Source organism: Meles meles, chromosome X (genome assembly GCF_922984935.1).
Source record: "Meles meles chromosome X, mMelMel3.1 paternal haplotype, whole genome shotgun sequence".
Taxonomy (NCBI): Eukaryota; Metazoa; Chordata; class Mammalia; order Carnivora; family Mustelidae; genus Meles; species Meles meles.
The window spans coordinates 11,978,430-12,005,680 of NC_060087.1; the positions used below are offsets into that span (position 1 = coordinate 11,978,430).

At 44.9% G+C, this 27,251-nt stretch overlaps 1 protein-coding gene across 1 annotated transcript in view; it reads right to left on the bottom strand.

Annotated features, from left to right (window-relative positions):
* Positions 1–23,232, bottom strand: part of PIR (pirin) — a 420,337-nt gene extending 397,105 nt beyond the window's left edge. Inside the window, exons 1-2 of the mRNA XM_045995952.1 lie at positions 23,137–23,232; positions 12,290–12,382 (exon numbers count right to left, since the gene is read on the bottom strand). Coding sequence (XP_045851908.1) covers positions 12,290–12,382; positions 23,137–23,232 — 189 coding nt within the window. The remainder of the gene's footprint in view (positions 1–12,289; positions 12,383–23,136) is intronic.
* Between the last annotated feature and the right edge of the window lie 4,019 nt (positions 23,233–27,251).

The window sequence follows — 27,251 nt, forward strand, 5'->3', positions numbered from 1 at the left end:
CAAAAAACGTACAGAGGAGGCAAAGAATCCGTATGTTGTAATAAAAGGCCAGAAACAATTAAAGCATGGTTTTGTTAGCTACGCTGTTATTACCAGATCACCAATGGTCTTGCGGCCACAAGAAATGAAACGACTCCTTAGACACCCGGGTGGTGAGCCGGCCTCATCCGTTCCCTCCCTGAAGTTCAGAGAAGAGCATTACTTTGCATTTACAGGCAGGAAATTTGGATCCCTGGACCACAAAAGCACTGGGTCCCACAGTAACAGAGACACTCTGAGGTGTTCACAGCTGGGGATCCGCATCTCAGGCACAATCTTGTTTCTAATGGTATTAACTTGACAGTGTTTAGAGATAGTATCAGGGAGCTCTGTTCTAGAAGGAGTGGTAGCGCGTGAGAGTGGACAAGTGCGGGCCTGGGATTGGATGCGTCGACCCAATCCTGCCCTACATGGGCAGTGTGACCTTGACAAGTCACCATTTCTGAGCCTCTGCTGCCTCTCCTGTAAAATGGGGGGTGGCTAACAATTCCTACTATTCAGGATTGTTGTGAAGCTTGGAGGTGATGTATGGAGGCCATGTGGCAGCTCAGAGTGTATGGCAAATTTCCTTCGGGTTTGGTCCTATGTGGTGGGGCATTTCATTTTAAGAGAGTCTATTGATGGAGAACTCTGAAGCGGCTTTGCTAATAGGGTTGAAGACTTACGAGGATTTTCTTTTTTTTTTTTTAAGATTTTGTTTTATTTTTATTTATTTGACAGAGAGAAATCACAAGAGAGGCAGGCAGAGAGAGAGGAAGGGAAGCAGGCTCTCCGCTGAGCAGAGAGCCCAATGCGGGACTCGATCCCAGGACCCTGACATCATGACCCGAGCCGAAGGCAGCAGCTTAACCCACTGAGCCACCCAGGCGCCCCACGAGGATTTTCTTTTTAAGATTTATTTATTTTAGGGGGGAGGAGCAGAGAGAGAGGGAGTTATAAACAGGCTCTGCTCTCGGAGCAGACATGGGGCTCGATCCACAACCCTGAGCTGAAACCAGGAGCTGGACACTTAGCCAACTGCGCCCCCCAGGCGCCCACTGCAAGGAGCTTTTCATCACGTAATGATCTATGTTCATTTACTCTGGACTTAATTTCAGTCTCCTTCAAATGCGTTATTGGGTGACATAAAAGGATGTTTAATGACTGGTTTACAGTTGCTATCATGTCCCCTCTTCCGAAGTGTCAACATAGTCTCTCAGACATGAATGGTTTCTGTTTGTAACTGGACAGGGTAGGGGTGGGGAAGATGGGGGAGCCCGCTGGGAATTTGTTTGGATTACTTTTGAAGACTGTTTCAGTTAAGTGCTACTTTCCCGTGTGTGACCTGGACCGGGGTGGGATTCTCCCCTGTGGGAACAGGCCTCTGGGCGGCAGGACGTTCGGCAGCATTCCTGGCCTCTCCTCACTAGATGGCAGTAGTTCCCTCCAATTGGTATAACCAGACCAGTCTCCAGAAATTCCCACATGGGCCTCATGGAGGCGAAGTCATCCCCGGTCAGAACCACTGAGGTAGACAGTCTCTAGTCCTGATTTTCAGACTTAAGATGGCGCTAATTTAGAACAACAGCATTGGGGGTGCCTGGGTGGCTCAGTGGGTTAAAGCCTCTGGCCTTCGGCTCGGGTCACGATCCCAGCGTCCTGGGATCGAGCCCCGCATCGGGAATCTCTGCTCAGCAGGGAGCCTGCTGCCTCCTCTCTCTCTGCCTGCTTCTCTGCCTACTTGTGATCCCTGTCTGTCAAATAAATAAATAAAATCTAAAAAAGAAAAAGAAATGACAGCATTAACTGGGGAGTGTCAGGATAGAAAACATTGGCCCATCGTTCGTAACTGGAGGTCAAGCTCAACTGTGGAAGACCTTCCCCAGTAAAGGCGCGACCTACAGCTCTAGATCCCACCCCACCCTACACATCCAATTTTTTAAAAATGTATCCCACAGAGCTTTTATTTATTTTTAAAGTAAGCTCCATCCAGGCCCAACGTGGGGCTTGAACTCACACGACCCTGAGATTATGAGTCACGTGCTCTACTGAGCAAGCCAGGCGCACCCCCCTATGCACATCGAATTTTTAAGTCTAACTACTTACTCACCATTTCTAGGATATCCCCATGCCATACCCTCTACCTTTTCCTCCACCAGAGTTTCCTCTCCTCATATCTAACTTATTCCTTAAGGCTGTACTAAATAAAATGCTCCCAGACCTTTCTGTGAGAAATGCTAGCTTCTCCCCCAAAATGTGAAACTCCATCAACAGGACCTCTCTTGCTCCTCTTTAATTGTTTTCTGATGGTCTTGCCAACTAGTAGTCCTCTGCTCCTTCCGAAGACTCACCTTCACACACACATGCAAGCGCACACACACAATTTTAATTTCCTTACGGCCGGGGAAGAGTTCGAGGAGAAAGTTACACTTTCTAACTTGAGGCGCTCCTTTATATTTCACGGGACCCTCTAATGGCAAACAAATGTCTCCTAGGAAGGTGCCCCTGGGTCACCCTCCCCATTACACACTGGCCTACACTATTAGCTTAACTGGTGGACTGGTTCATTTGACATGGAGAGGGCAGACCCAAGTTGGACGCCTCAGCAGGAGTTCCCAGAGGGCCAGTGGGCACCAGGAACTTCACCAGGCACGAAAGCACTGTTGATCCTCAAATATGGTGTGTGAAGAGGGAATTCTGCAAATAGTGTTACTTAAATAACCAATACACATGGCTCAAAACTGCAAAGGCACCACAAGAAAAAGAGGGTTAGAGTGAAAATGAACTCTTTCCCTCCATCCCTCAGTAACCTCCCCTGGAAGGCACAGGACCGGCTTCCTGGGTGTCCTCTCAGAGATAACTTAGGCATACCCAAGAATCAAGGTCTAAGTGGGCGATACCCCAAATGGCCATCAACACAGGACTGAATAAACAAAATGCGGCCGAGCCATAGGATGGATAATTATTCAGCCATAAAAAGGAATTAAGTTCTGACACGTGTTACAACATGGAGGAGCCTTGAAAACCTTTTGCCAAGGGAAGGAAACCAGACACAAGACGCCACATAGCATATGATTCCTTCTTACGAAATGTTTGGAATAGGCAAACCCATGGAAACAGAGAGCATGGCTGGCAGAGGCTGGGCAAGTGGAGAAGGGGAGGGACTCTCCGTGAGTATCGGCTTTCTTTTGGGGTTCATGAAAATGTTCTGGGATCAGTAGTGACAGTTGCTCAATATCGTGAAAATACTAAAAACTGCTAAATATTTTCAAAAAGCCTCGTGACTATGTATCCGTATCTGTCATTAAGCATTTTTTCTCTAAGCGCCATCTTCTGGACTTGTAACATGAATTTTGGAATTTTATTTTCTTTGCATTAATGTAGTATGTAGAAGTAATCACTTGTTAAAACAGCCCAGCTTTCCCATAATACAACTGATAAAAAACCATTTTTAAAAAATAAAGGTAGGGGCTCCTGGGTGGCACAGTTATTCGGTTGAGCATCTGACTCTTGATTTTGGCTCAGGTCATGATCTCAGGGTCGTGAGATCGAGCCCCGCGTCAAGCTCTGTGCTCAGCTCAAGAGTCTGCTTGAGACTCTCTCTTCCCTCTCCCTTTCCCCCACACCCCCAAGCACACTCATGAGCACACCCTCTCTCTCAAATAAATAAATCTTTAAAATAAAAAAATTTCAAAGAATAAAGGTATAGTTTTTTTGTTTTTTATGTAAATCCTACGCTATGTCACAATAATTCTGGCACGTTCCAACTACCATGGAGATTATTCTGCATTAGAACATATCAAGCCGTGGCATTCTTCTTAAATAGTGCATCACGTAGTCATTTTATGGACTCGTGTGTTTAAACCGTGAGTTCTCACCTGGGGGCCATCGGGTAGCCCGCCTACCCCAAAGCAGGCAGTAGGCAGTATCTGGAAATATTTTTTGTTATCACCACTGGAAGTTGGGGAGCTACTGGGATCTAGTGAGTACAGCCCAGGGAGGCTGCTCCACGCCCTACAATGTACAGGACAGCCTCCCACAGCACAGTTAGCCTCTCAAAATTTTACTAGCGCCCAGGTTGAGAAGCCTTCATTTAAACAGCCCATGATTAAGGAAAACTGAAATTGTTTACAATATTTGCTTTTATAAATGATGTTGAATATGCCATCTTCCAGATACAGAACTTCCTTATATGTAATTTCCAGGTATATAACGATTCCCCTATTATTTTGGATACTTTGTTGCCCTTTTTCCCAACTTTTTAAAATTGGAATAAACATTTGTACAGCAAGCCTTTGTTTTTTTTTTTATTTTTTTCCCCAGAAAATTATTTCAATTTCTAGAAGTAGGTTACTGGGTTAAAGGGGAGTAACTTTTTCCTCTGAGATGATATATGGGGCTCCCACTGCTCCCATGAAGGGGATATTTCCCCCCCATTCTCTCTGGTTATTGCTTTCATGCAGGGAAGTGGCTGACTTTTGCAGAATGATTTTTCCTTTTCTTAAAGATTTATTTATTTGACAGAGAGAGATCACGAGTAAGCAGAGAGGCAGGCAGAGAGAGAGGAGGAAGCAGGCTCCCCGCTGAGCAGAGAGCCTGATGTGGGGCTCGATCCCAGGATCCTGAGAGCATGACCTGAGCTGAAGGCAGAGGCTTAACCCACTGAGCCACCCAGGTGCCCCTGCAGAATGATTTTATATCCAGCCACTTACTAAGAGGTTTTGACTGATACTCTTAGATTTTACTTCCTTCCTATAATCTATTGAGCCCCAACCCCAAATCAGGCCAAACACAGACAGAAGCTAAGACCTACATGCATACACTACAAGCCTGGCTTCTGGAAAAATCCTCTGCCCTCCGTCCTCCTTCCATCACATCACCACACAACGCTGGATGTGGCCACTGTGGGATTTGTTTTTATTACCATATTTCCTAAAAATAAACAATCTTTCCTCCTCCTCTCCGACAGCCTTGACTCTTACGAGTAGCTTCGAAGCTTCAGAGCCATATTAAATCATAATGGGGCTGGGAGACATTCTTGTGTTCTTTTTTTCCTCAGATGAACAGGGTTATATGTAATAGCTCAGTGTTAGACACGACACGGGAAGTCCACTGAAAAGTCACACGATATTGCGAACTGTGAATTCCCAGTTTTCCTAGAGTAAGCTTTTGTCTTTGCAAAAGGGTTTGGATTTTAATCAAGTTTTTTGCCCGTCCCCTCCACAGCTTGGCTTCGACAATGGTATGGCTCCATTTTGGAGAGTAACCAGCAAGCTAGAAACCACAGGTTGTGTGGGAGATGGGAGGTCTGGAATGCAGTCCTAAGCTTGAGGTGTGAATTACCAGCACACTTTCCTTCCTCCCCAGGACATCATTCAGCCTTTAAATGCAAATGCTGCTGACTGCCATCTGGCAAATAAGAGTGTGACTTTTCCAAAGGCCACACCCTTGCCAACAGGACCAGTCTGTTCTCCTGAGCACAAATCAAAAAGCCTGCTGAGGCTTGCAGGGAAAAACATGAAAACACACCTTCAAAGCCCAGCTAAGAACATAAGCGACGAAGTCATTCTTAAGTGTCCCTGAATTAATGATGGTGTTGTTAATGTCCCTATGCGGGAGTAACCGATCACGCCGGCTTCCCCAGGACTGAGGGGTGCCCCTGGACATGGGACCTTCAGTGCTGGAACCAGAAAAGACCCAAGGCTGTAACTTAAAGGACGATTGTGAAAGACACAAAATGCCTTTCTTCTCAGAACAGGTGAAAAGTTCATCAATGGGGCACTGAACTTCAAGTGCTAAACTTGGGCAGGGCATGGGTTTTTCAGATCATTCTGTTTTGGATTGTTCATAGCTGCTGTAGCAAATCAAGATATGAAGACTGACCGGAAATGGGTAACTACAGAATTATCCCACCCTTTACTACTGAGGCCTTTTGAAAACAGGGCTCCCCAGAGTCCTAACTGACAGCAGGAAATACTGAACGCATTTTTCCCCTTGGTCTTGTGACCTTCGGCTGTGCCTCCTTTTCCAGCACATTCCTTTTTCCTCCATTGTCGGGCAAGTTTTTAACAGAAAAGATATAGTTATCCAAACCATTAAGTTAAAAAAAAAAAAAAGGATTACTTGCTAACTCAGTAAAATCAGGTCCTCGCTCTTACAGAATTATAGTATTTCTGGTTTCAAAGATCATCTAGATGGGCACTTCTCCAATCCTACTGCACGTATCAAATCGCTTGAGGATGTTGATGAAATGCAGATTATGCGTCCACAGAGCAGAGGGGGAGTCTGAGGTCCCAGTTTCACAGTTCACACTCAAGGTAATAAGAATTTTGTAAAAGAATATTCTCATTTCTTTGATCATATATCACTATTTGAAAAAAATGTGAGCGTGCACTCCTAATATAGATATCTATTTATATTTTATATTCACGTGTTAGTACAGCACAACTGCACTTTTATTTTAAAAAAATTCATGTCCGTCAGCACAGCACTGGGACTCATGTAAACACCCAGCCTATTTGGAGGACCACTGATCCTGAAAACGCACCCATTATGTTAACATTCGGTGAATCCTTGTTATTTCTCCAGGCATGAGAAAATCACTGATTCAAGATTCAATCACTGATTCAAGAAGCCTATTCTATATTTTACATATATATATTAATATGTATAATTAATATATATATTATATATATAATTAAGCCTATTCTATATTTTACATATATATATTATATATGTATATATATTATTATATATAATTTATATATATTATATATAACTAATATATAATATATATTAATTATATATTATTATTTATTATAATTATATATATTATATATAATATATTATATATTATAATTATTATTTATTATTTATTATTATATATTAATATAATATATAATATATATGTACTATATATGGTCTATATTATTTATATATATTTTATATATATATATATATATATATGGTCTATATTATTAGAAAGTTCTTGGAGCACTGGGTGACTCAGTCAGCTAAGCATCTGCCTTCGACTCAGGTCATGTTCCCGGGGTCCTGGGATCGAGCCCCACATTGGGTTCCCTGCTCAGCGGGAAGCCTGCTTCTCCCTCTCGCACTCTCCCTACTTATGTTTTCTCATTCCCTGTGTCTCTGTCAAATGAATAAATAAAATCTTTTTAAAAAAGAAGGAAATTTCTAATTTCAAAGAGATTTTTCTCTACCTACAGGGAGTTTAAACAAGTGCAATAGGGATGCCTGGGTGGTTCAGTCAGTTAAGCATCTGCCTTTGGCTCTGGTCATGATCCCGGGCTCCTGGGATCCAGCCCCCCTATCCCCCATTGGGCTCCCTGCCCAGCAGGGCGTCTGCTTCTCCCTCTCACTCTGTGCTCATTCGCTTTCTCCCTCTCTCAAATAAATAAATTTTTTTTTAAAAAGAAGAAGAAGAAAGGAAGTTCCTCCTTCTATTGGTTTGTGTGTATGCTCTGTATCCAAAGGCTTACCTCTAGGGCCTGCAAAACCAGCCTAATCCCTCTTAACACTCTGGCAACTCCAATCACTGAGAAGGGCCTGATTCCTTAATATAGAAGAAGCTTCTATAACACAGTAAGAATACCAGCAACCCGAAAGGAAAAAAAAATAAGCTGAGAATATAAATACGTAAGGTAAACAAATATTTAAAAATGAAAAGATACAACCTCACTCAGAAAAGAGAAATGCAGATAAAAACTATGGGGGCACCTGGGTGGCTCAGTTGGTTGAGCGTCTGCCTGCGGCTCAGTCATGATCCCAGAGTCCTGGGATCAAGCCCCACGTCGGGCTCTCTGCTCAGCAGGGAGCCTGCTTCTCCCTCTCCCACTCCCCCTGCTTGTGTTCCCTCTCTCACTGTCTCTGTCAAATAAATAAATAAAATTTAAAAAAAACAAATTAAAACTATGACGATGCATTCTTTTTCACTTATCAAGTGGCAAAGATAAAGAAAAGTTGGACAAATATACGATGTTGGTGATGCTGAGGAAAGGCAGGCAGACTCCTACACTGCTGTGGTACTGTCGATGGGTACAATCTTCATGGCAGGGGCCTAATGAAGCCATTAAAGATGAGTTTTTTGAATTCTGGGAAAATGCTAACGGTATAATGTTAAATGGAAAAGAAAAAGGCAGAAAGCATACAGCATGATACCAGGAAAAAAAGTACTGAAAGTAAATTGATCAAAACAACAATGACACCTGTTTCTTTTATTTTTTTTATTTCTTTTCAGCGTATGACACCTGTTTCTGAGCAGCAGGACAACATAAGTGATTCTAGCTCTGTGGGTTTTTTTTTAAAGATTTTATTTATTCCTTTGAGACAGAACATGAATGGGGGGGGGCGTGGGGCAGAGGCAGAGGGAGAAGCAGGCTCCCCACTGAGCAGGGAGCCCAAAGTGGGGCTCCATCCTAGGACCCTGAAATCATGACCTGAGCCAAAGGCAGATGCTTAACCGACTGAGCCACTCAGGCGCCCCCAGCTCCGTTCTTTACACTAATCAGCCTTTTCAAACTTTATACGAAGCCTGTAGAAAATGAGTCAAGAGGAGTTGATGAGAGCCTATAAGTGCACCTGGTTTTGAACTGCATACTTTTAACATTTTAACAATCCTTAAGAGACAGAGGAGCCCTTGGCTAACCTACACGCCTGGGAAAAACATATACAGTTGATTCTGGTTATTCCCAGTCGTTACGTTCTCTAAAGTTGGCACAATCATCAGATTCGTGAACACCGAACCAATCAATGCTCTGGAAAAATACAGGGTCTGGTCCCTTGGAGCCTCCAACCACATTTTCATCAACCAATCATATATAACCTTGTTTTATGTGTGTTTCTGTTTAAAGACACCTCATTTATGTGTGTGTGTGTGTGTGTGTGTGTGTGTGTGTGTGTGTGTATACACATATATACAGTTGATTCATTAACACTGAACTCTAAGCAAGTAGCCCTCTAGGCCTCAACTCTGAACAAAAGTATCTAACACACATCCTTTCTCCGAAAGGTACATCACAGCCTTCCTACTCTTCAAACACTAGACAGCACTCCAGCAGTATGCTTGTGGACTACTTTAAACAGCAAAACCACTCACAAAAAGCACAAGAATGTGAAGATGCGGTATTAAGTAGACCTCAAGGCACCTGTTTACAGTCGGCGAGCTGAACCGAGAAGGCAGCGGGGCCTCGGCCGGGACCACGCACACTGACCTGCTCTGTGCTCGCCCATGACAGACAGCACCAACACCACAGGTACGGCGTCTGGGGTTACAAATAAATTTTAGTAAGTAGATGAATTCACGAACATAGACTCCACAGGTAATGGGTATTGACTGCAATTATAACTTCGGTTTTCTTACTCAAAAGTCAAGGGCCAAACAGCAGTAGGCTACAGCTGAACTCCTTCACAAGTGAAAGTTGAGCACCTTACAATTTATAAATTACAATTTATAGAGGCAATTAAGTTTCCTTTCCATAATGCAAAAGAAAGCAATGTGTGCCATCATTCGTTTGGTTTAATGTACTCATTGATTTTAGCAAAAACTTTCTTATCCAATTAAGTTCAGCCCATACTCACTGAGTATCTCCACCTGCAGATCATGGAGAGGTGTGGGATTATCTCAGCTGAAGCAATTTACAGTCCTCCTGACCATGGGAGGGGAGGTTGAGGCCATTCCTAACCCCAATACACGGCAGACAGAATACGATCAAGGCTACCGTATACATGTATCGTGCATGAGACGGGTAAACAGAGAAAGCAATGGGGACCCAACGAAGGAGAAAGTGCACCCTCTTGAGACTGTCTTATGAAACGTGATGGAGACAGTGACATCTGAAAAGAGCTTGAGGGACAAGTACAGGGGTAACCGGAGCTGTGGGAGGAGGCAGTGACGACGTCCTGAAACCAGAAGCAGAGGAGCATGGTGGGGGATGTGTTCTGGAAACTGAGTCAGAACCCAGCGTGGGTGTAGGGTGAGTGAAAGGCATGGTTTCCCTTACTACTGTAAGGCAAGACACAATGCCCCCCAAAAGCTAATAAAGAAGAGAACTTGAAGGCCAATGACTAAGTGAGGAAGGGAGATCGGTCCAACTACCTTGATCCTTCGCATTATTTCCAGAAGCTTCTTGGTTTACTCAATCTTTACAATGCAGTGGTTAACTCTTGACCGGTCCATCTTTCACCTCCTTAACCAGACTGGGAACTGGAAGCAAGCAGGGGCCAAGCCTTCTTCTTCCTTAGCCTCCCTCCCTCCCCAACACACAAACACACACCCAACCTACAAAAGGCTGCCTGACCACAATACCTTCATGCACCAGTCTTTAGTAAGTATTTACTCATTCAGTAATTGGCTTGACAAACACACTGAGACCTGGTCTGTTTCCTAATACAGATTCTTCCCATGGAGCAATGGCTACATTTTCTCGTTAACTGTCCCCGCGTTTTCTCAGAATATAGGTGTATGTAGAGAATGAGACTCTACATATGAGTGCCACAATACTGCATTATACATTTTTTTAAAGATTTTATTTATTTATTTGACAGAGAGAGATCACAAGTAGACAGAGAGGCAGGCAGAGAGAGAGGGAAGCAGGCTCTCTGCCAAGCAGAGAGCCCGATGCGGGACTCGATCCCAGGACCCTGAGATCATGACCTGAGCCGAAGGCAGCGGCTTAACCCACTGAGCCACCCAGGCACCCGCATTATACATTTTTATCTCCTTATCTAAAACTGAAAATAAGTGTTCACCCCATCTCTACAAATATTACAGTTAAATTTGTAAATGTATTGGTATGACCGTAAAAATCCTAGTTTTTAGGCTATGTTCTATTTCAGCCTTTCATTCTATAATTCCTTTTAGAAGTAAATACTAATAGTGTTCTTGGATTGTCTTTGGAGTATAAATATTATGAGATTAAACATTTCTTAAAAAGATTTTATTCATTTATTTGACAGAGAGAGAGATCAAAGGTAGGCAGAGAGGCAGGCGGGGTGGGGGGAAGCAGGCTTCCCACCGAGTGGAGAGCCTGATGCAGGGCTTGATCTCAGGACTCTGAGATCATGACCTGAGCCGAAGGCAGAGGCTTAACCCACTGAGCCACCCAGGTGCTCCACATTTCTAAATATTCTTGAATAAAAACTAGTTTTTTACATAAAATTATTTAAATCACATCTTAAATTGTTTCTTCTCTCACAAATTATTTTAATTATATAAATATTTTAAGAAGCCCATGCTTTTTTTTTATTTTGGGGGGGGAACGGAGAGGGACAGAGGGAGAGAGAGAAAAAGAATCCCAACTGGACTTCATGCCCAGCGCATGAGCCCCACACAGGGCTTGATCCCACAACCCCAAGATCATGACCTAAGCCGAAATCAAGAGGCCAACACCCTAAAGACAGAGCCACCCAGGTGCCCCAGAAACCAATTCTTGTCCTTTATTAACTGCTCAAATAAAAATGTCTCCAGGGGCACCTGGGTGGCTCAGTGGGTTAAAGCCTCTGCCTTCGGCTCGGGTCATGATCCCAGGGTCCTGGGATCGAGCCCCACATTGGGCTCTCTGCTCCATGGGGAGCCTGCTTCCTCCTCTCTCTCTGCCTGCCTCTCTGCCTACTTGTGATTTCTCTCTGTCAAATAAATAAAATATTTTAAAAAAAAATGTCTCCAGTTGCACAAATTCAAAGAATATTAAAAACAGTAAATATTTAAATTTGAATATACTTCATGTAAAGTATGTGACTTGCCATCGTAGCTAGTCTATAGCTAAGAACTCATAAATTAATTTAACTATTATTCATGGTTTCTAACTTTGAGTTTTCTATTAGAAATGATTACTATGGGTGCCTGGCTGGCTCAGTCAGAAGATAGTTCGACTCTTGATCTCAGGGTCGTGAGTTTGAGCCCCACGCTGGGTGTAGAGTTTACTTAAGTCAATAAATATTTAAAACAAGAAGTGACTATTAGATTTTGGGGGTACCTAGGTGGCACAGTTTGGTTGAGCGTCTAACTCTTGGTTTTGACTTGGGTTGTGATCTCACGGTCATGAGATGGAGCCCCAAGATAGCTCTGTGCTCAGCTCAGAGTCTGGTTAAGATTTTCTCTCCCTCTCCCTTGGCCCCGCCTCCCCACATGTGCATGTGCTCTTTCTCTCTCTCAAATAAATAAATCTTCAAAAAAAAAGGAAATGATTACTAGATTTAATAACAGAGGCAAATTCAAAAATACTCACGTTTGGAGTCAAATTATTTTACTTACTATCTCAAAACCTCGATGCGGGTGATCAGGAAATCCACCTGTTCTACCTCCTTTAAATTCATCAAACAGTAAAAATGGATCCAGATTTTTTAACTGAAATAAAAATTAAATCCAGCAGATTAGACATGCCTTTTATTTTTTTTAATATTTTACTTATTTATTTGACACAGAGAGAGATCACAAGTAGGCACAGAGGCAGGCAGAGAGAGAGGAGGGGAAGCAGGTTCCCTGCTGAGCAGAGAGCCCGATGCGGGGTTCGATCCCAGAACCCTGAGATCATGACCCGGGCCAAAGGCAGAGGCTTAACACACTGAGCCACCCAGGCGCCCCTAGACATGCCTTTTAAACCACACTAGTCAGGGCAAGAACTAGTTACACACACACACACACACACACACACACACACAGAGACTGACTAAGTTAAAGAGCTGATTTTATAAGAAGTACAAAGAGAGGAAAAACATTTCATGATCATCTAAGATCTAAAGGGTTAGCACAAACAAGATACTGTCTTTCCTAAACAGATACAAAAAAAAAAAACATAAAAGCCCACCAGTGACTGCATTATCATAAATGCTCTGGAGGAGGACAATTTAACACATATGTTAGACTACTCTATCCAGGCAAAGATACACATGAAATTATGATGGGAGATGGGCTGAGGATAGAGGCCAAATCTTAAAGGAGTTGGGGTTTTATCCTGAAGGTGACGGGTTTTAATCAGGTTAAGATCAGACTTAGAAAGATCACTGTAGCATTCAAGTGGAATATAGCTGAGAGAAGGAAGAGACAGGAGACAAAGAATATTCAGAAGGCACTTTCACTAGTCCAGGCAAAAACAAAGTTCCACTCAGGCAACAGCAGTAGAGATGGAGAATGAGAAACAGAGGAGCATGTGATGCCCCACCCCCAGGTTTCTAGCAACTGTGCCTGGGAAGATTGGAGAGGCATCCAGAAACCCAGGGGATCTAACAGAAGAAGCAGCCCTGAAATTGTTATTTTAGGTCACGCTGACACTGAGAAATCTACAAAAACGTTTTCTGTAAAAAATAAAACTATGGATCATCAGCGTCCGGTATGTTGTAAAAAAAGGTTGAGAGAGGCAGAAACAGATCAGGCAGCCGTCAGTGTATCTTTACAGCTATCTTGGTTATTCCTGGCCACTTGTTATTCTACAAAAAATGTATTAAACTTAAAAGCTTAGGGAAATAGAAATGTTGTATTTCTGATTGGAATCGCTTTGAGTCTATGGACCAAGTGGGAAAGATTGACCTTTTTTTTTTTTTTTTTTTGAGAGAGAGAGAGAGAACGAGAGTGTGCACATGTATGAACACAGGGAGAAGGGCAGAGGGAGAGGGAGACATGATCTTAAGCAGGATCAGCACCCAGTGTGGAGCCCTGAGGCAGGGCGCCATCCCACGACCCTGAGAACAGGACCTGAGCTGAAATCAACAGTGGGATGCTTAAGCCACCGAGCCGCCCAGGTGTCCCTAGGAGAGGTTGACATTTATATAATACTGAGGTTTCCTATACATAAACATAATTATCTCCACCTATTTGGGGCTTTTAAAATGTCTTTCAATAGGGTTTGTAATTTTCTCTATAAAGACTTTGTATATATTTTTTTAAATTTTTGTAGCTAACATTTCTAATGACATTGTAAATACAATTTTTAAATTGTGTTTTTGAATAGTATGCTACTAAGGATTAAAAATGTAAATAGAAAAGTGATTTTTGAACAGTGCTAAGCTCTTGTTAATTTTAATAATCTATCCATACTTTGGGTTTTCTTTCCAGACATTCAGATCACGGGTGTATTTATCAATAAGCTTTTGCCCAGGGGCACCTGGGTGGCTCAGTTTTTAAGTGTCTGCCTTTGGCTCAGGTCATAATCCCCAGGTTCTGGGATCAAGCTGCACACTGGGCTCCCTGCTCAGCCAGGAGTCTGCTTCTCCCCCCTTCCTCTGCTTGCTCGTGAGTGGTCTCTTTCTCTCTTAAATGAATAAACTAAAATCTTTTTTTAAAAAAATAAGCTTTTGCCCAGTAGTTCCTAAATTCCTTTGGTTGCATTAAAGGTGTGGCAGGCTGCTTTTCTCTGGGTTTTGCTAGGCTTGGCTGGCCTCCACATGGCTTGTCCTTCTTCATCCCAAGCTGAAACAGTGTCCACAATTTGGGCATGCTGTTCTCATAACCAAGGACAGGAGCAAATGGAAGCCAAGCCAACAGAGCACAATCACGTTAACACACCCCATTGGTGTCAGCATGTGACATGGCCAAGCCCAGGGCAGGAGGAGGGCACTTACACCGTGCCTATAGGACTCACAGTTAATGTACCTAAAACTGGGGGGAGTGTGTAATCCCACAGGGGGTGGGCAGTAAATATTTGGGAATAATATCCCAACCAACACCCGTCAGCAAATAATGGGTTTTTCCCCTTCATTGTCCAGCCTTACACGTTCTGTTTCTTTCTCTTGTCTTTTTGCAAGCTAGCTTATCTACAACAATGCTGAGAAGTGACAGTAATAGATGTCCTTGTTTCCTTTGAGTTTATACAGACTCACCACCACACAGGTTGTTTATGCAGGTTTTCTGCAGATTCTCTTCATAAGAAGAAAGAATCCCCACTTCTTCTAGTTTACTAATTTTTTGAACATACACAGTTGTTGAATTTTATTGAACCCTTTTTTTGTGTTATTGAGATACTTTTTCTCTCCTGTAATCTCTTAATGTTGGTAAATTATGTAACTTGATTAACCAACCTCAGACCAAATTTGCTACATTTCGGCAATCCAAACTTTGTGGCAATATATTGTCTTTTTAATACATTGCTATATCTGGTTGGTTAATATTTTATGGTTCTTGCTAAAATGTGTATAAAAGCAATGTGATTATCCTTTCACTTGCTGTCTTTGTCTGGTCTTGACTGCAAGGCAATGCCATTTCATGAAGTGATGGGAGGACTCCCTCGAGCTTCCTTTCCCTGGACAGTCTGCACAGTACTGGAATTATCTGTATCTTAAATATTAAATATTGGATGAAATTTATCTGTAAAATCATCTGGAGGTGCTGTCTTTATCACAGGCTTTTACAATACTGACTCCAGGGGCACCTGGGTGGGGCTCAGTGGGTTAAAGCCTCTGCCTTCAGGTCAGGTCATGATCTCAGAGCCCCGCATCTAGCTCTCTGCTCAGCAGGGAGCCTGCTTCCTCCTCTCTCTCTGCCTGCCTCTCTGCCTACTTGTGATCTGTCTGTCTGTCAAATAAATAAATAAAATCTTTAAAAAAATCATAAATAAAATAAAATACTGACTCCAGGGGCACCTGGGTGGCTTCGTGGGTTAAAGCTTCTGCCTTCGGCTCAGGTCATGATCTCAGCATCCTGGGATGGAACCCCGCATCCAGCTCTCTGTTCAGCAGGAAGCCTGCTTCCCCCTCTCTCTCTGCCTGCTGCTCTGCCTACTTGTGATCTTTCCCTCTCCCTGTCAAACAAATAATTAAAATATTTTAAAAAATAAAATACTGACTCCATTGCCCTAATGGCTATGAAACTATTCAGACTTTCTTCTTTCTTTCTCATTGTTTTCAGACTCTAAGCCTTTCTCCAGCTTCCGGGCAGGTGAGCTAATTACATTCTTAAGTTACGTATTTATCTCAGGGTGTCTACTGGGTCATGCTGCTAGAAATTTCTAGAGAGTACCAGGCCCTCTCTTTGTCCCTGTCTCTGGTTTTAACTCTCTGATTTTTCACTTTCCATGGGAAAACACACACACACACACACACACACACCCCAGACAGTGTGCACACACATAAATTTAACAAGCTACCGCAAGTTTTTCACATAACCAAGTCTCAGTTCCTTCACTTTAAAATGTGGCCTGTCACCCATCAAAAAGCTGGGCCACTTTGCAGCCCATCTCAGTCCTGTGTTTCATGCAGTGAAATACTAAAAGGTAACTGAAAAGCAAAACATTTATTGCATCCTCCCCCCAAACACCCAAGAGGGCGCTTCAACCTTAAGGTCCATTTCAAACCACCCTCACTGCCGCCGGCAAGTCCCCAATATTTCCATCTCCTGTCACTCAACTCCTCACCCCCTCACGCCCTCTCACCTTTGCACTCCCGGGAGACAGCGCGCTCCTTTCCTCTTCCTCCCCTCGCCCCTTCTGAATGGACCCTCTCCCCCGCCAGCTCTCTGCCCCTTCCAGGGGAAAATCAGTCCTAGACCTTTCTAGTCTTCCCCCCGTCACTCAAAAACCCACTTCAGCTCAATGAAAGCCCGTGAATGGAACCAGGGCTGGGAGGAAGAGGGTGAAAATGCTCCTCTCCTATTATTTATTTTTCCTCTTTAATACACAGCTTGAAGCACTGGAAACAATGAGTGCTTGGCAGCCGAGCCCATGCCTGGAGCGCCGAGGGTTTGAGACCAGTGGCCGGGATGTGCACCGACCCGTCTCTGAGCCACACCGTCCCCACATGCAGAAGAAAGGCTTCAGATGGCTTTTTAAGGTAGCTTTTTAGTTCCACGCTATTAGGATTCTCTGATATTAAAAAATGGGTAAAGAGGAGATGAATATGTATTGCTTCTTGGTACCAGTTTAGTGTCCAAGAGATAGGGGAAAGGGCTGAAGAGGTAGAAACGTCCAGTCACAAAATAAGTCATGGGGACAGACAGGACAGCCAGCGCTGTCTGCTGACAGGTGGTGGCCAGGCTTGCAGCGGCGACCAGTTCGTAACGTACGTAAATATCAAATCACTCTGTGGGACACTTGAAGCTAAGACACCAGCCATTATGCTGCAGCAGAGAAGTAAAAATACCATCACACACACACATACACGCAAAAGAAAAAACTGTGTAAAAAAAAAAAAAAACGGAAAGAGTTTCCCATGAGCAAGTATGTCCCGCTATGAGATAAATGGTAGAAAGCAGAGGTTCCTTCTCTCCAGGCCCTCCCTCATCACCATCCGCCGCTTGCAGGACAAGGGTCATCACCTGGCAAGGACTGTTTTTTCCACACTGATCGCACACTCGAAACTTCTGGTCACCAATCCATGACACGCGGATGCGCAGAGGAAGAAAAGTCTGCAGTAGTGGGGGCTGGTCGAGAAGAGCCAGAAGAATATTGTGTTTGTGGCCAAGAGATGGGGCGTAAGTGTGAGTATCTGGCATCAGACTACTGTACTAGAGTGTGATTTGCAGGGCTGGGCATTAGGACTTATTAAAGTTCCTAACATTCTGGGGGCACCTGGGTGGCTCAGACAGACAGACATCTGTCTTCAGCTCAGGTCATGATCCCAGGGTCTGGGATGGAGCCCCTGCTCAGTGGGGAGCCTGCTTCTCCCCCTCCCTCTGCCACTCCCCCTGCTTGTGCACACAGGCACCTTCTCTCTGTGTCTAAATAAAGTCTTTTAAAAGAATAAATCAAGTTCCTAACATTCAGTAAATATTTAGCAAGTATTCAAGGGCATGTCAAGAGCATGTCTTGTGACCCGTAGGCAAGATCTGACTGATAGAACTCGGATTTTCTACATTTTGACTTGGTCGCCAACTCATCCACACCTTTCTCTCTCTACATACTAAACTGATGAGCTTCTCAAAGCTTTTGAACCAAAGGAGAAGGTCCTTTCCCTCACACTGTTCCAAATCCTTTAACTACCAAATTCAGGTGGCAGCTTCAAAGCTATTTCCTTTGATGTCCTGAGAAGGCCCGTCAAGACCTGTGGCCACCACCCGTCCAGTCTGTGACCCTCCCTTAGTAAGGCTCCAGCTGCCTGGCATTTCATGTAAATCAGGAAGCACTGGACCTAGCGACCAGGAATGTCGGTTCCTTGCAGATAGGGCCAACATTATGCTTTTTTATGCCGCTCCGCTGCCTCTAGAGTAATTCTGTGTGCACAGAAGGTACTAAAGACATCCCAAGTGGTCCTTGGGTTACATCCCAAGGCACCCTCGTAGCTGGGTGTGGTCACATCACTGACTCTGGCTAATGAGAGGTATGTAGAAATTGCTGGGTGAGCCTTTTAGGGAAATCCTATATATATATATAGCCTCTGCCTTCGGCTCAGGTCATGATCCCAGGGTCCTGGGATTGAGCCCCGCAACAGGCTCTCTGCTCAGCAGGCAGCCTGCTTCCCTTCCTCTCTCTCTGCCTGCCTCTCTGCCTACTTGTAATCTCTGTCTGTCAAATAAATAAATAAAATCTTTAAAAATAATAATAATAAAATAAAATATTTTGAGTGCAGGAACAGATGGGGAATAGAGAGGAGATGAGAACGTCCATGAGGTGATCACTATGGAGATTGGTTACATGGGGATTCATTAGACTCTTTTCTCTATTTTTCTAGGTTTGCAATTTTTCGTGATTAAAAAAAAAAAGTCTGAGACTGGTCCCAGGAAAATCATGTTCCACCAAGGAGTGTCCAAGTGGAAGGGGGAGTGGAGCTCAGAGGCAGGTACAAATGAGTCGTGGGCTTCCCTCCTGCTAGGAGCACAGCCGAGGGAGCCTCAAACATCACGCTATGCAATCATCCACGTTCCAGCTTGGCAGCCTTGGCCCGCACAGAATCGTAATGAAAGCCGACCCCACTCCATCTCTGCTTTATTGTTCATCACCGGAAGGCTCAGTGAAAGCTTTGTAAATACCTCTCCTTCCTCATTTACGGCCATAGGGAATAGGTCGCTGAGGGCCACTCATACCAAACACTTTTGTAAATTCTACGCTAAAATAGCTCTGGGCTCCAAAGGGTCAGTGATGTTTCTTTAGAGACGAAGCCTTGGTGCAAAGAGTTTAAAACGCACCGCCCCAAAACCTCATCAGTGCTTCCCTTCTCTGCAGATTGGAGGGTGAGGGTCTGCCCTTCTGCCATGCTGATGGAGTGCGGGGCACTGAAACAGTACGGTGACAACCTAAATGGTCAAAGTTGGTCCATGACTAAGACAGTAACAGTATGCCGGACACGGGAACATGTCACAGCTACTTAAATGATGTTCGTGAAGGGGTCGCCTGGGTGGCTCAGTCGGTTAAGCATCGGACTCCCGATTTCAGCTCAGGTTGTGATCTCAGGGTCGTGAGACCGAGCCCCCAAGTCGGGCTCTGCACTGGGCGTGGGGCCTGCTTGACATTCTCTCTCTCCCTCTGCCCCTCCTGGCCTCACATGTGTGTGTACACTCTTTCTCTCTCTCTCTCTCAAAAAAAAAAAAAAAAAGATGTGCATGAAGAATTTATAATTCCATGGGAAGTGCTCATGTTACCCAGTTAAATGAAAAAATAAGGACAGAAAATTGTTTAGTTTATATAATCCCCGTGATGCAAAACATACAGCTCTAATGGAGAAAAAAGGAAACATTCTCCGTCTTAATCATGATTAAACCAGGGTGATGGCATTAGGAATGATTCCAATCCACATATTTTTCCTTACGGTAGAGGCATAAATGGGAGACCCTCTGAATCAGTAGAATGTGGGGGTCTTTAAAGCACGGGTTTTCAGCCATGCTCTTAATTTCAGTTCACCCTCTTAATTGTGTACCACGGACAGAATTCAGGGCAGCTATAAATTCGGCTGGGAAAAAAATTACATCTTGATTTTCACTAACCTCTAACTGAAAATTGTTTTTTCATCTGGAATTTTTTTTTTTGGTAGTAAAATATACGTAAGAAAATTTACCATTTTAACTTTTTTTTAAGTAAGCACTTCAGTGTCATGAAGTACATTCACACTGGTAAACAAGCGTCCCCAGCAGCCATCTCCAGGCTGGAATGTAATACTTTATTTTTTTAAAGATTTATTTATTTATTTATTTGACAGAGATCACAAGTAGGCAGAGAGGCGGGGGGGGGGGGGGGGAGGGGGGGGGAAGCAGGCTCCCCGCTGAGCAGAGAGCCCGATGCACGATGTGGGGCTCCATCCCAGGACCCTGGGATCATGACCTGAGCCGAAGGCAGAGGCTTTAACCCACTGAGCCACCCAGGCGCCCCTGGAATGTAATACTTTAACCATGAATGCAGTCAAAGCAGCACAGTAAATCACCAGCACCTGCGACCCTGTCACCACTAGAACTCAAAGCTGTTTCATATAACGTGACAGTTGCTACAAGTATACTGAACTACTTTTTTAAAGATTTATTTATTTATTGGGGGGCAGGGCTCAACCTCAGGACCCTGAGATCATGACCTGAGCTGAAACCAAGAGTCAGATGCTCAACTGACTGAGTCACCCGGGTGCCCCAGTATAGGGAACTATTACTATCCACGTCCCTCGCAGCTTTGAAATTACGTAGTGATATGACCTGCCACTGAGTCTTATTACTTAATGCAAATTACTAGATTACAAATTTTTTTTGTAATATTCTGCTCGCCATATTGCCGTATGTTTTCCTTTGTAATCCTAGGTATTTTATTTCACACATTAAAAAAATATTATTCTGGGGCACCTGGGTGGCTCCGTGGGTTAAGCATCTGCCTTCAGCTCAGGTCATGATCTCATATCCCTCTCCCTCTGCCACTCCCCTGTTTGTGCTCTCTCACTCTCCCTGTCCACCAAATAAATAAAATCTTAAAAAATATATGTTACTCTGAGAAGAAACGTGTTGGTTTCATCAGACTACGAAAGGGGTTGACAGGACTAAAAATATTTAGAAAGCTTCAGTAGATGTGTCCTGACAGATGGAGTCATTAAAGAATTAGCTACCCTCGACACACAATAATGGCTTTACGAATGGGTGTCCAAATTCCTCATAATTGTTCTTTCAGTGATGTGGCCTAGTAGAATATGATAGCACATCCATCTCCGTGTCTCCAACACCCACTGTCCATTTAGACCTTAGAATAATCTTGTTTGCGTGTAACGCTTTGGAAAACAATGTCTGATGGACCCCCCAATGACATTCACGGGTGAAAACGAAAGAGCATAAGAATGCCAGAGCCGATTTTAGGCAGAAGAACAAACTGACCTCATTTTTTAAAAAGAATCCAGGGATGCCTGGGTGGCTCAGTCGATTAAGCCTCTGCCTTCGGCTCAGGTCATGATCTCGGGGTCTTGGGATGGAGTCCCACATCAGGCTCTTTGCTCAGCAGGGAACCTGCTTCTCTCTCTGCCTCTGCCTGCTTGTGTTCCGTCTTTCTCTGTCTCTCTCTCTCTCTGACAAATAAATAAATAACAAATAAAATCTTAAAAAAAATTAAAAAGAATCCATTTCCCTAATATACTTCTTCCTTTATTCAAAAATATCTGGCAGGGGTAGGGGGCAATGATCAACATCACTAATCACCAGGGAGGGAAATGCAAATCCAAACCACAGTGAGAGATCACCTCACACCTGTCAGAATGGTTAGCATCAGAGAGCCAAGAAATAACAAGTGTAGGGAAGGGTGTGGAGGAAAAGGGACCCTTGTGCCCTGTCGGCAGGAATGTAAATTGGTGCAGCCACTATGGAAAACAGTAGGAGGCTCCTCGAAAAATTAACAATAGGACTACCATATGATCCAGCAATCCCATTTCTCGGTGTTCACCCAAAGAAAACAAAAACACTAACTTCCAGAAAGTGATCTGCACCCCACATTCATTGCAGCATTTTTCCACAATAGCCAAGACATGGAAACCACCCTAACACCCACTGAATGGAAAAAGAAAATATTATATATATGTGTGTACACACACACACACACTGAGATAGTACTTAGCCGCAATAAATGAGATCTTGTCATGTGTAACAACGTGGGTATATCTTGAGGGTATTATGCTAAGTGAAATAGAGAAAGCCAAATACCATAAGAGCTCACTTACATGTGGAATCAAAAATAAATAAATGAACCACGCACGCAGACGCAGAGAACAGCTTCGTGGTTTTTGCCAAAGGTAGGGGGGTGGGAGGTGGGCTAAATACGTCAAGGTGTTCAAAAAGTACACAGTTCCAGTTATAAGTTATGGTATCAGTAAGTCCTGGGGATGTCATGTACAGCATGGTGACTGTAATCAACATGATTGTTCTGCACCCTTAGAAGCTGCTAGGAGAGTACATCTGAAAAGTTCTCATCACAAGAAAAAAAAAGTTGTGTAACTCCATATGATGACAGATGTTAACTAGAACGATTGTGGTAATTGTTTTTGCAATATATATAAATACCAAATCTCTGTGTTCTGTGGTGTTTACCTGAAACTTACAATGTCATAGGTTAGTTATACTGCAATCAAAAAATGTTTCTGGAATCTGGGATGATGATGAGTGCTATTTTCCATGGGCTATAATCACCACTTGATACCTTTCTGTACAAATAAGATGTTCTTTTCTGCAAGTCCCACGTCCGCTGTAATTTTCAAATAAAACTGCTCTGCTGAAGGAGGTCTACCTAACCTAAAATCATCTATGAGAGAAGCCTTCTCACACCCCCACAGGAGGTCCACAGAGTTGGGTTTCTGTGGTTTATCCACAAACCCAAATCCTTGGCAAGGCAAACTGGCCAAGGAGCAGGGAGATGGGACCCAAACCAAGCCAAGCAGATGCTCTCCTCTGGGAATTTGGAACTGGGACCTAATGTTACTCCTTGGTGCTTTGAATTGCAGGGGAGTCAACTTGGGGCTATAAGGTGGGCATGTTTGGTGATGTGCATGCTCAGGCTGGTGGCTCAATTCAGGGTAGGACAAGCGAATGCGGGGGAGAGGGGGAGGGTTCAGCTGCACCTTCTGTGCCAGACCTCTGTGCCCAAGTTAGCGAAACCCGCTCAGAGTTAGCCCCTGTGGCCCCCCCATAAGGCGCTCATGATTGCCCCAAGCCCTCTCTTCCCAAGGTAAGCCTCAGTGTCCCACCAGCAGCTTCTGCAGGAAAGCACGAGAACAGCTCCCCAAGCAGCTTACCTGGGGTCTGCCAATGCTTCTGCGGACCCTGGCGCCAACCCCTTCCGACTGCTCCAGGCTGAGTACAGACAGGATCACTTTCTTGGAGGATGCCATGCTGAAGTCTCAAAAGAGTGTTCCTCCCGACGTGGATGGAACTAGAGGGTATCATGCTTAGTGAAATAAGTCAATCGGAGAAAGACAACTATCATATGATCTCCCTGATATGAGGAAGTGGAGATGCAACATGGCGGGGTTAGGGGGGGTAGGAGAAGAATAAATGAAACAAGATGGGATTGGGAGGGAGACGCACCATAAGTGACTCTTAATCTCACAAAACAAACTGAGGGTTGCTGGGGGGAGGGGGGGAGGGAGAGGGTGGTGGGGATATGGACATTGGGGAGGGTATGTGCTATGGTGAGTGCTGTGAAATGTGTAAACCTGGCGATTCACAGACCTGTACCCCTGGGGATAAAAATACATTATATGTTTATAAAAAAACAAAAAATAAATTAAATAAATAAATAAATATTTAAAAAAAAAGAGTGTTCCTATGCTGAGGTGTAGAGGTTAGAGGGCCAAAGAGTTGGGGGGGGGGCAACAAAAAAGAAAAATCATAAGGAGGGCACATCCAAAGGCCACGAAATGAAGGATATTAAATTCAGACCTGCCCAAAATATTAACAGCTGCAATATATTGGCTGCTTAGTCTGGAGAAGACCTGGGTTAGGAAATTTAAAACAATAACGCTGGTGAACATGTATGAGTACTAATACATGAGTACCACTAATCATTTGCAATCTCACGCAATCCTACAGCCATCTTTTACAAGGTTTAGCAATAACAGCTCTGCTGGGCACTTACTAACCTCTAATGAGTGCTTTATTTGCTTGTCTTTTTTTTTTTTTTTTGAAGCCGGCTCTACACCCAACATGGGGCTGGAACTCGGGACTTCGTGGTTAAGAGCTGCATGCTCCACTGACTGAGCCAGCCAGGCGCCCCTTTATCTGCTTTATTTTATTGCAATTTCTCAACCTCCCCCACCCCTCATTGCTGCCCCACGAGGTAGGTGCTACCTTGAGGCTGAGAGAGATTTACGTGGTAACTGTGGGAACACGGAGGAAATCCGTGAGGTCTGTGACTCTTACCAGAACACGTTTAAGATCTTGGCGCTGAAAGGATCTTCGAGGATCACCAAATTCAAAGATCCATCTATCCCTCAAGTTCAGGTCCAACTTTAGCGGCAAGAAATCTTTGAGCTTTGTCAGGAAGTCTTCCAGAGCGCAGGAAACCGAAGGAGGAGGTGTCTCTGACACCAATGTTGTATTTGAAGACCAGTCTATAACCCACCATTGTTATTCAAAAGAGTTTTCTCTCTGGGGGCCAGCAGTTCTACCGAACGAAGTATCCCAGAACAAACACCATCCATCTCCCTGCCACTTCAAATGCTTGCACAGCGTACCGCCAAATCTCTAAAACTCATTTTCAAGCGAAAGACAACTCATTCCTTCAAAGATTCCTACTCAAATCAGGAAAGACGCTTTAAGAAGAAGCATAGACCCGAGAGCCCTGGTTTCGACCCCAGCGTCACCAGGCACCTGCTGTATGCCCCGGGGCCACTTCCTAAGCCTCTCTGTGCTTCAGTTTTTCCATCTGTGAACTAGGGGTACCAAGACTACCTACCTCAAAGGAGTGTGGTCAGCCCTCTAGGAATGCTAGCTGCGGTTAGGCAGAGCACTCCATTCGGCAACGGCCGGCCAGTCCGTCAAAATGAGTACCCCCCATCTCCGGCAATCAATCGATCAATCAATACTTATTGGGTGCTGGACAGTGGGGGCTCAGAAACGCATTCAATCCTCAGAGCGGTACAGAACCGACATCACCTCCCCACAAGCAACCAGCGAGGGCTTTACCCCTTCGCGCGCCACTTCTAGGTCCTTCCAAACTCCCGCTCGGTAAATTGTACGCAGGCGAACAACTGAGGAGATGCTTACCAGACCGCGGTGCTTCGCAGACAGGAAAGCCGCCTGGCACTTTCGCCCGATGTTTGAGTCCTATTTAAGCATCTCCCGTCACCTCCTGCGAGCCTCCCCCGGAGTCGCGCGCTTGCTGGGGAAGGCGGGGTCGGCGCCCGGAGCGCAGCACCCACGCGAGCCTCCGGTCACCCGCGGAGGCGGCTCGGGGCGCAGGCATTTAGCGCAGGATAGGGAGGGCGCCGAGCCGGCCGCCTCACAGGGACTCAGCGTTTCGCCGCCCGCCACCGCCGCGGGGCGGGAGGCGGTAGCCTGCGGGTCTGCGGCGGGGAGCCGGCGCGGGAGGGGTGGGCGTGGGAAGCGCTCCGTTATTTCCGGACCGCGGGGGTTCCTCTCCGCCCCTCCCCTGCCTGCTCTGCTGTCCCGCAACCTCCGCGCCCCTCCCGCCCGGGACAGACGCTACTCACCCCCTCCAGGCTTTTGGGGTGGGGGGCTCTCTGAGCCCGGCAGGCGCTCCGATCGGGACGCTGTGGCTTCCAATTGTGCCTCCATCACTTGTCACCTGCGCGAGGTGGGGCAGGTGGCGCAGCCGCTCTGTGCCTCCAGTCCTGCCACCGCGAAATGGGGACGGGGAGAACAGAACCCACCTGATGGGGATGTAGGGAGAAGTCAGTGAGCTGGCTATGCCCTCGGCGCTACACGATGGCGGGGGAGCCGCAGACCAACAATTTTGTGCTCCTGCCTGAAAAAGAGACACCCGGTAGTGCGGAGACAGTTGGTTAAGAGCTTCGTTGTTGTGTTGCATTGGAGAGTTTTCCGAGAGCCGAGCGGAGTTGCGGGAGCCGGTGAGTGCACCGGTCTAGTTCATTGCTGGAATGCAACGAACCAGGGGTACAGCCATGGCAGCCGGTTCCTGTCCTCTAAAGACCAGAAAATTCATTGTGTGGTTTTGAGAAAGGCAAGACACTGGTGCTTATAAAACAGGGGCCAGAAAACTCCGTAAAGGGCCAGAAGGTAAATGTTTTGAACTTGGCGGGCCACTTACGTTCTGTGAGAACACTGCTCCAGCTGGCCTTTGTAGCAACAACCCGGCCGCGGACAGCACCTAAAATAAACGGGTGTGGCTGTTTCAATAAACTTTTAATTGCGGTTACTGTTCGGGAGGACGGATTTCCTCTGCCCTCCAAGATCCTTCTAGATGGACGAAGAATCAAACTGACATGAGCGGGAGTAACGGGAGAAAATCAAATTAAATTTCCTAAATACGGGTAATCCACACAGCCTGAAATTACGGAGGCTTATCTGAGCTCAGGTGTCCTGAGCTCAGGGGAGGGGGCGGGGTGTGGGAAAACAAGGTAAGGAAGACCATTTGCAGGAAGGTGAGAGAAGTCTGGAAAACGAAGTTTGCCCTGCTATGCACCTAAGTTTGTTAACGAAAGAGAAACCTCTGTTATTAGCTCTCTTCTTGGTACAGTTGCCAGAGAAGTAAAGCACTTTTCCTGAATCTGCGGGCTTTTGATCTCTTTTAACTCAAAATAATCTTCCTGCCAAAGTGGCCCATCTGGGGATGTCCTGGGTGGCTCAGTCAGTTAAGCATCCGCCTTCAGCTCAGGTCATGATCCTGGGGTCCTGGACTTGAGGCCCACGTTGGGCTCCCTGCTCAGTGAAGAGTCTGCTTCTTCCTCTCCCTCTGCCCCGCTACCTGCGTGTTTTCTCTCTCTCTCAAATAACTAAATAAAATCTTTTTTTTTTTAAAGTGGCCTATCTTGAGGTGACCTGCCCTTGTCCCTACAACACTGAAATTTGAATTTCATATAATTTTCACTTGTCATGAAAAATTCTTTTGATTTTTTTAAAATTTCAACCACTTAAAAATGTAAAAACTGCTCTCAGCTCACAGACTGTAAAAACTACGTAGTGTCCCTGCTGTAAAAGAACAGGGTAGTAGGGGCGCCTGGGTGGCTCAGTGGGTTAAGCCTCTGCCTTCCGCTCAGGTCATGATCCCAGGGTCCTAGGATGGAGCCCCGCATCAGGCTTTCTGCTCTGTGGGGAGCCTGATTCTCTCTCTCCCTCTGTCTGCCATTCTGCCTACTTGTGCTCTATCCCTCTGTCAAATAAATAAATAAAATCTTAAAAAATAAAATAAAAGAACAGGGTAGTAGAG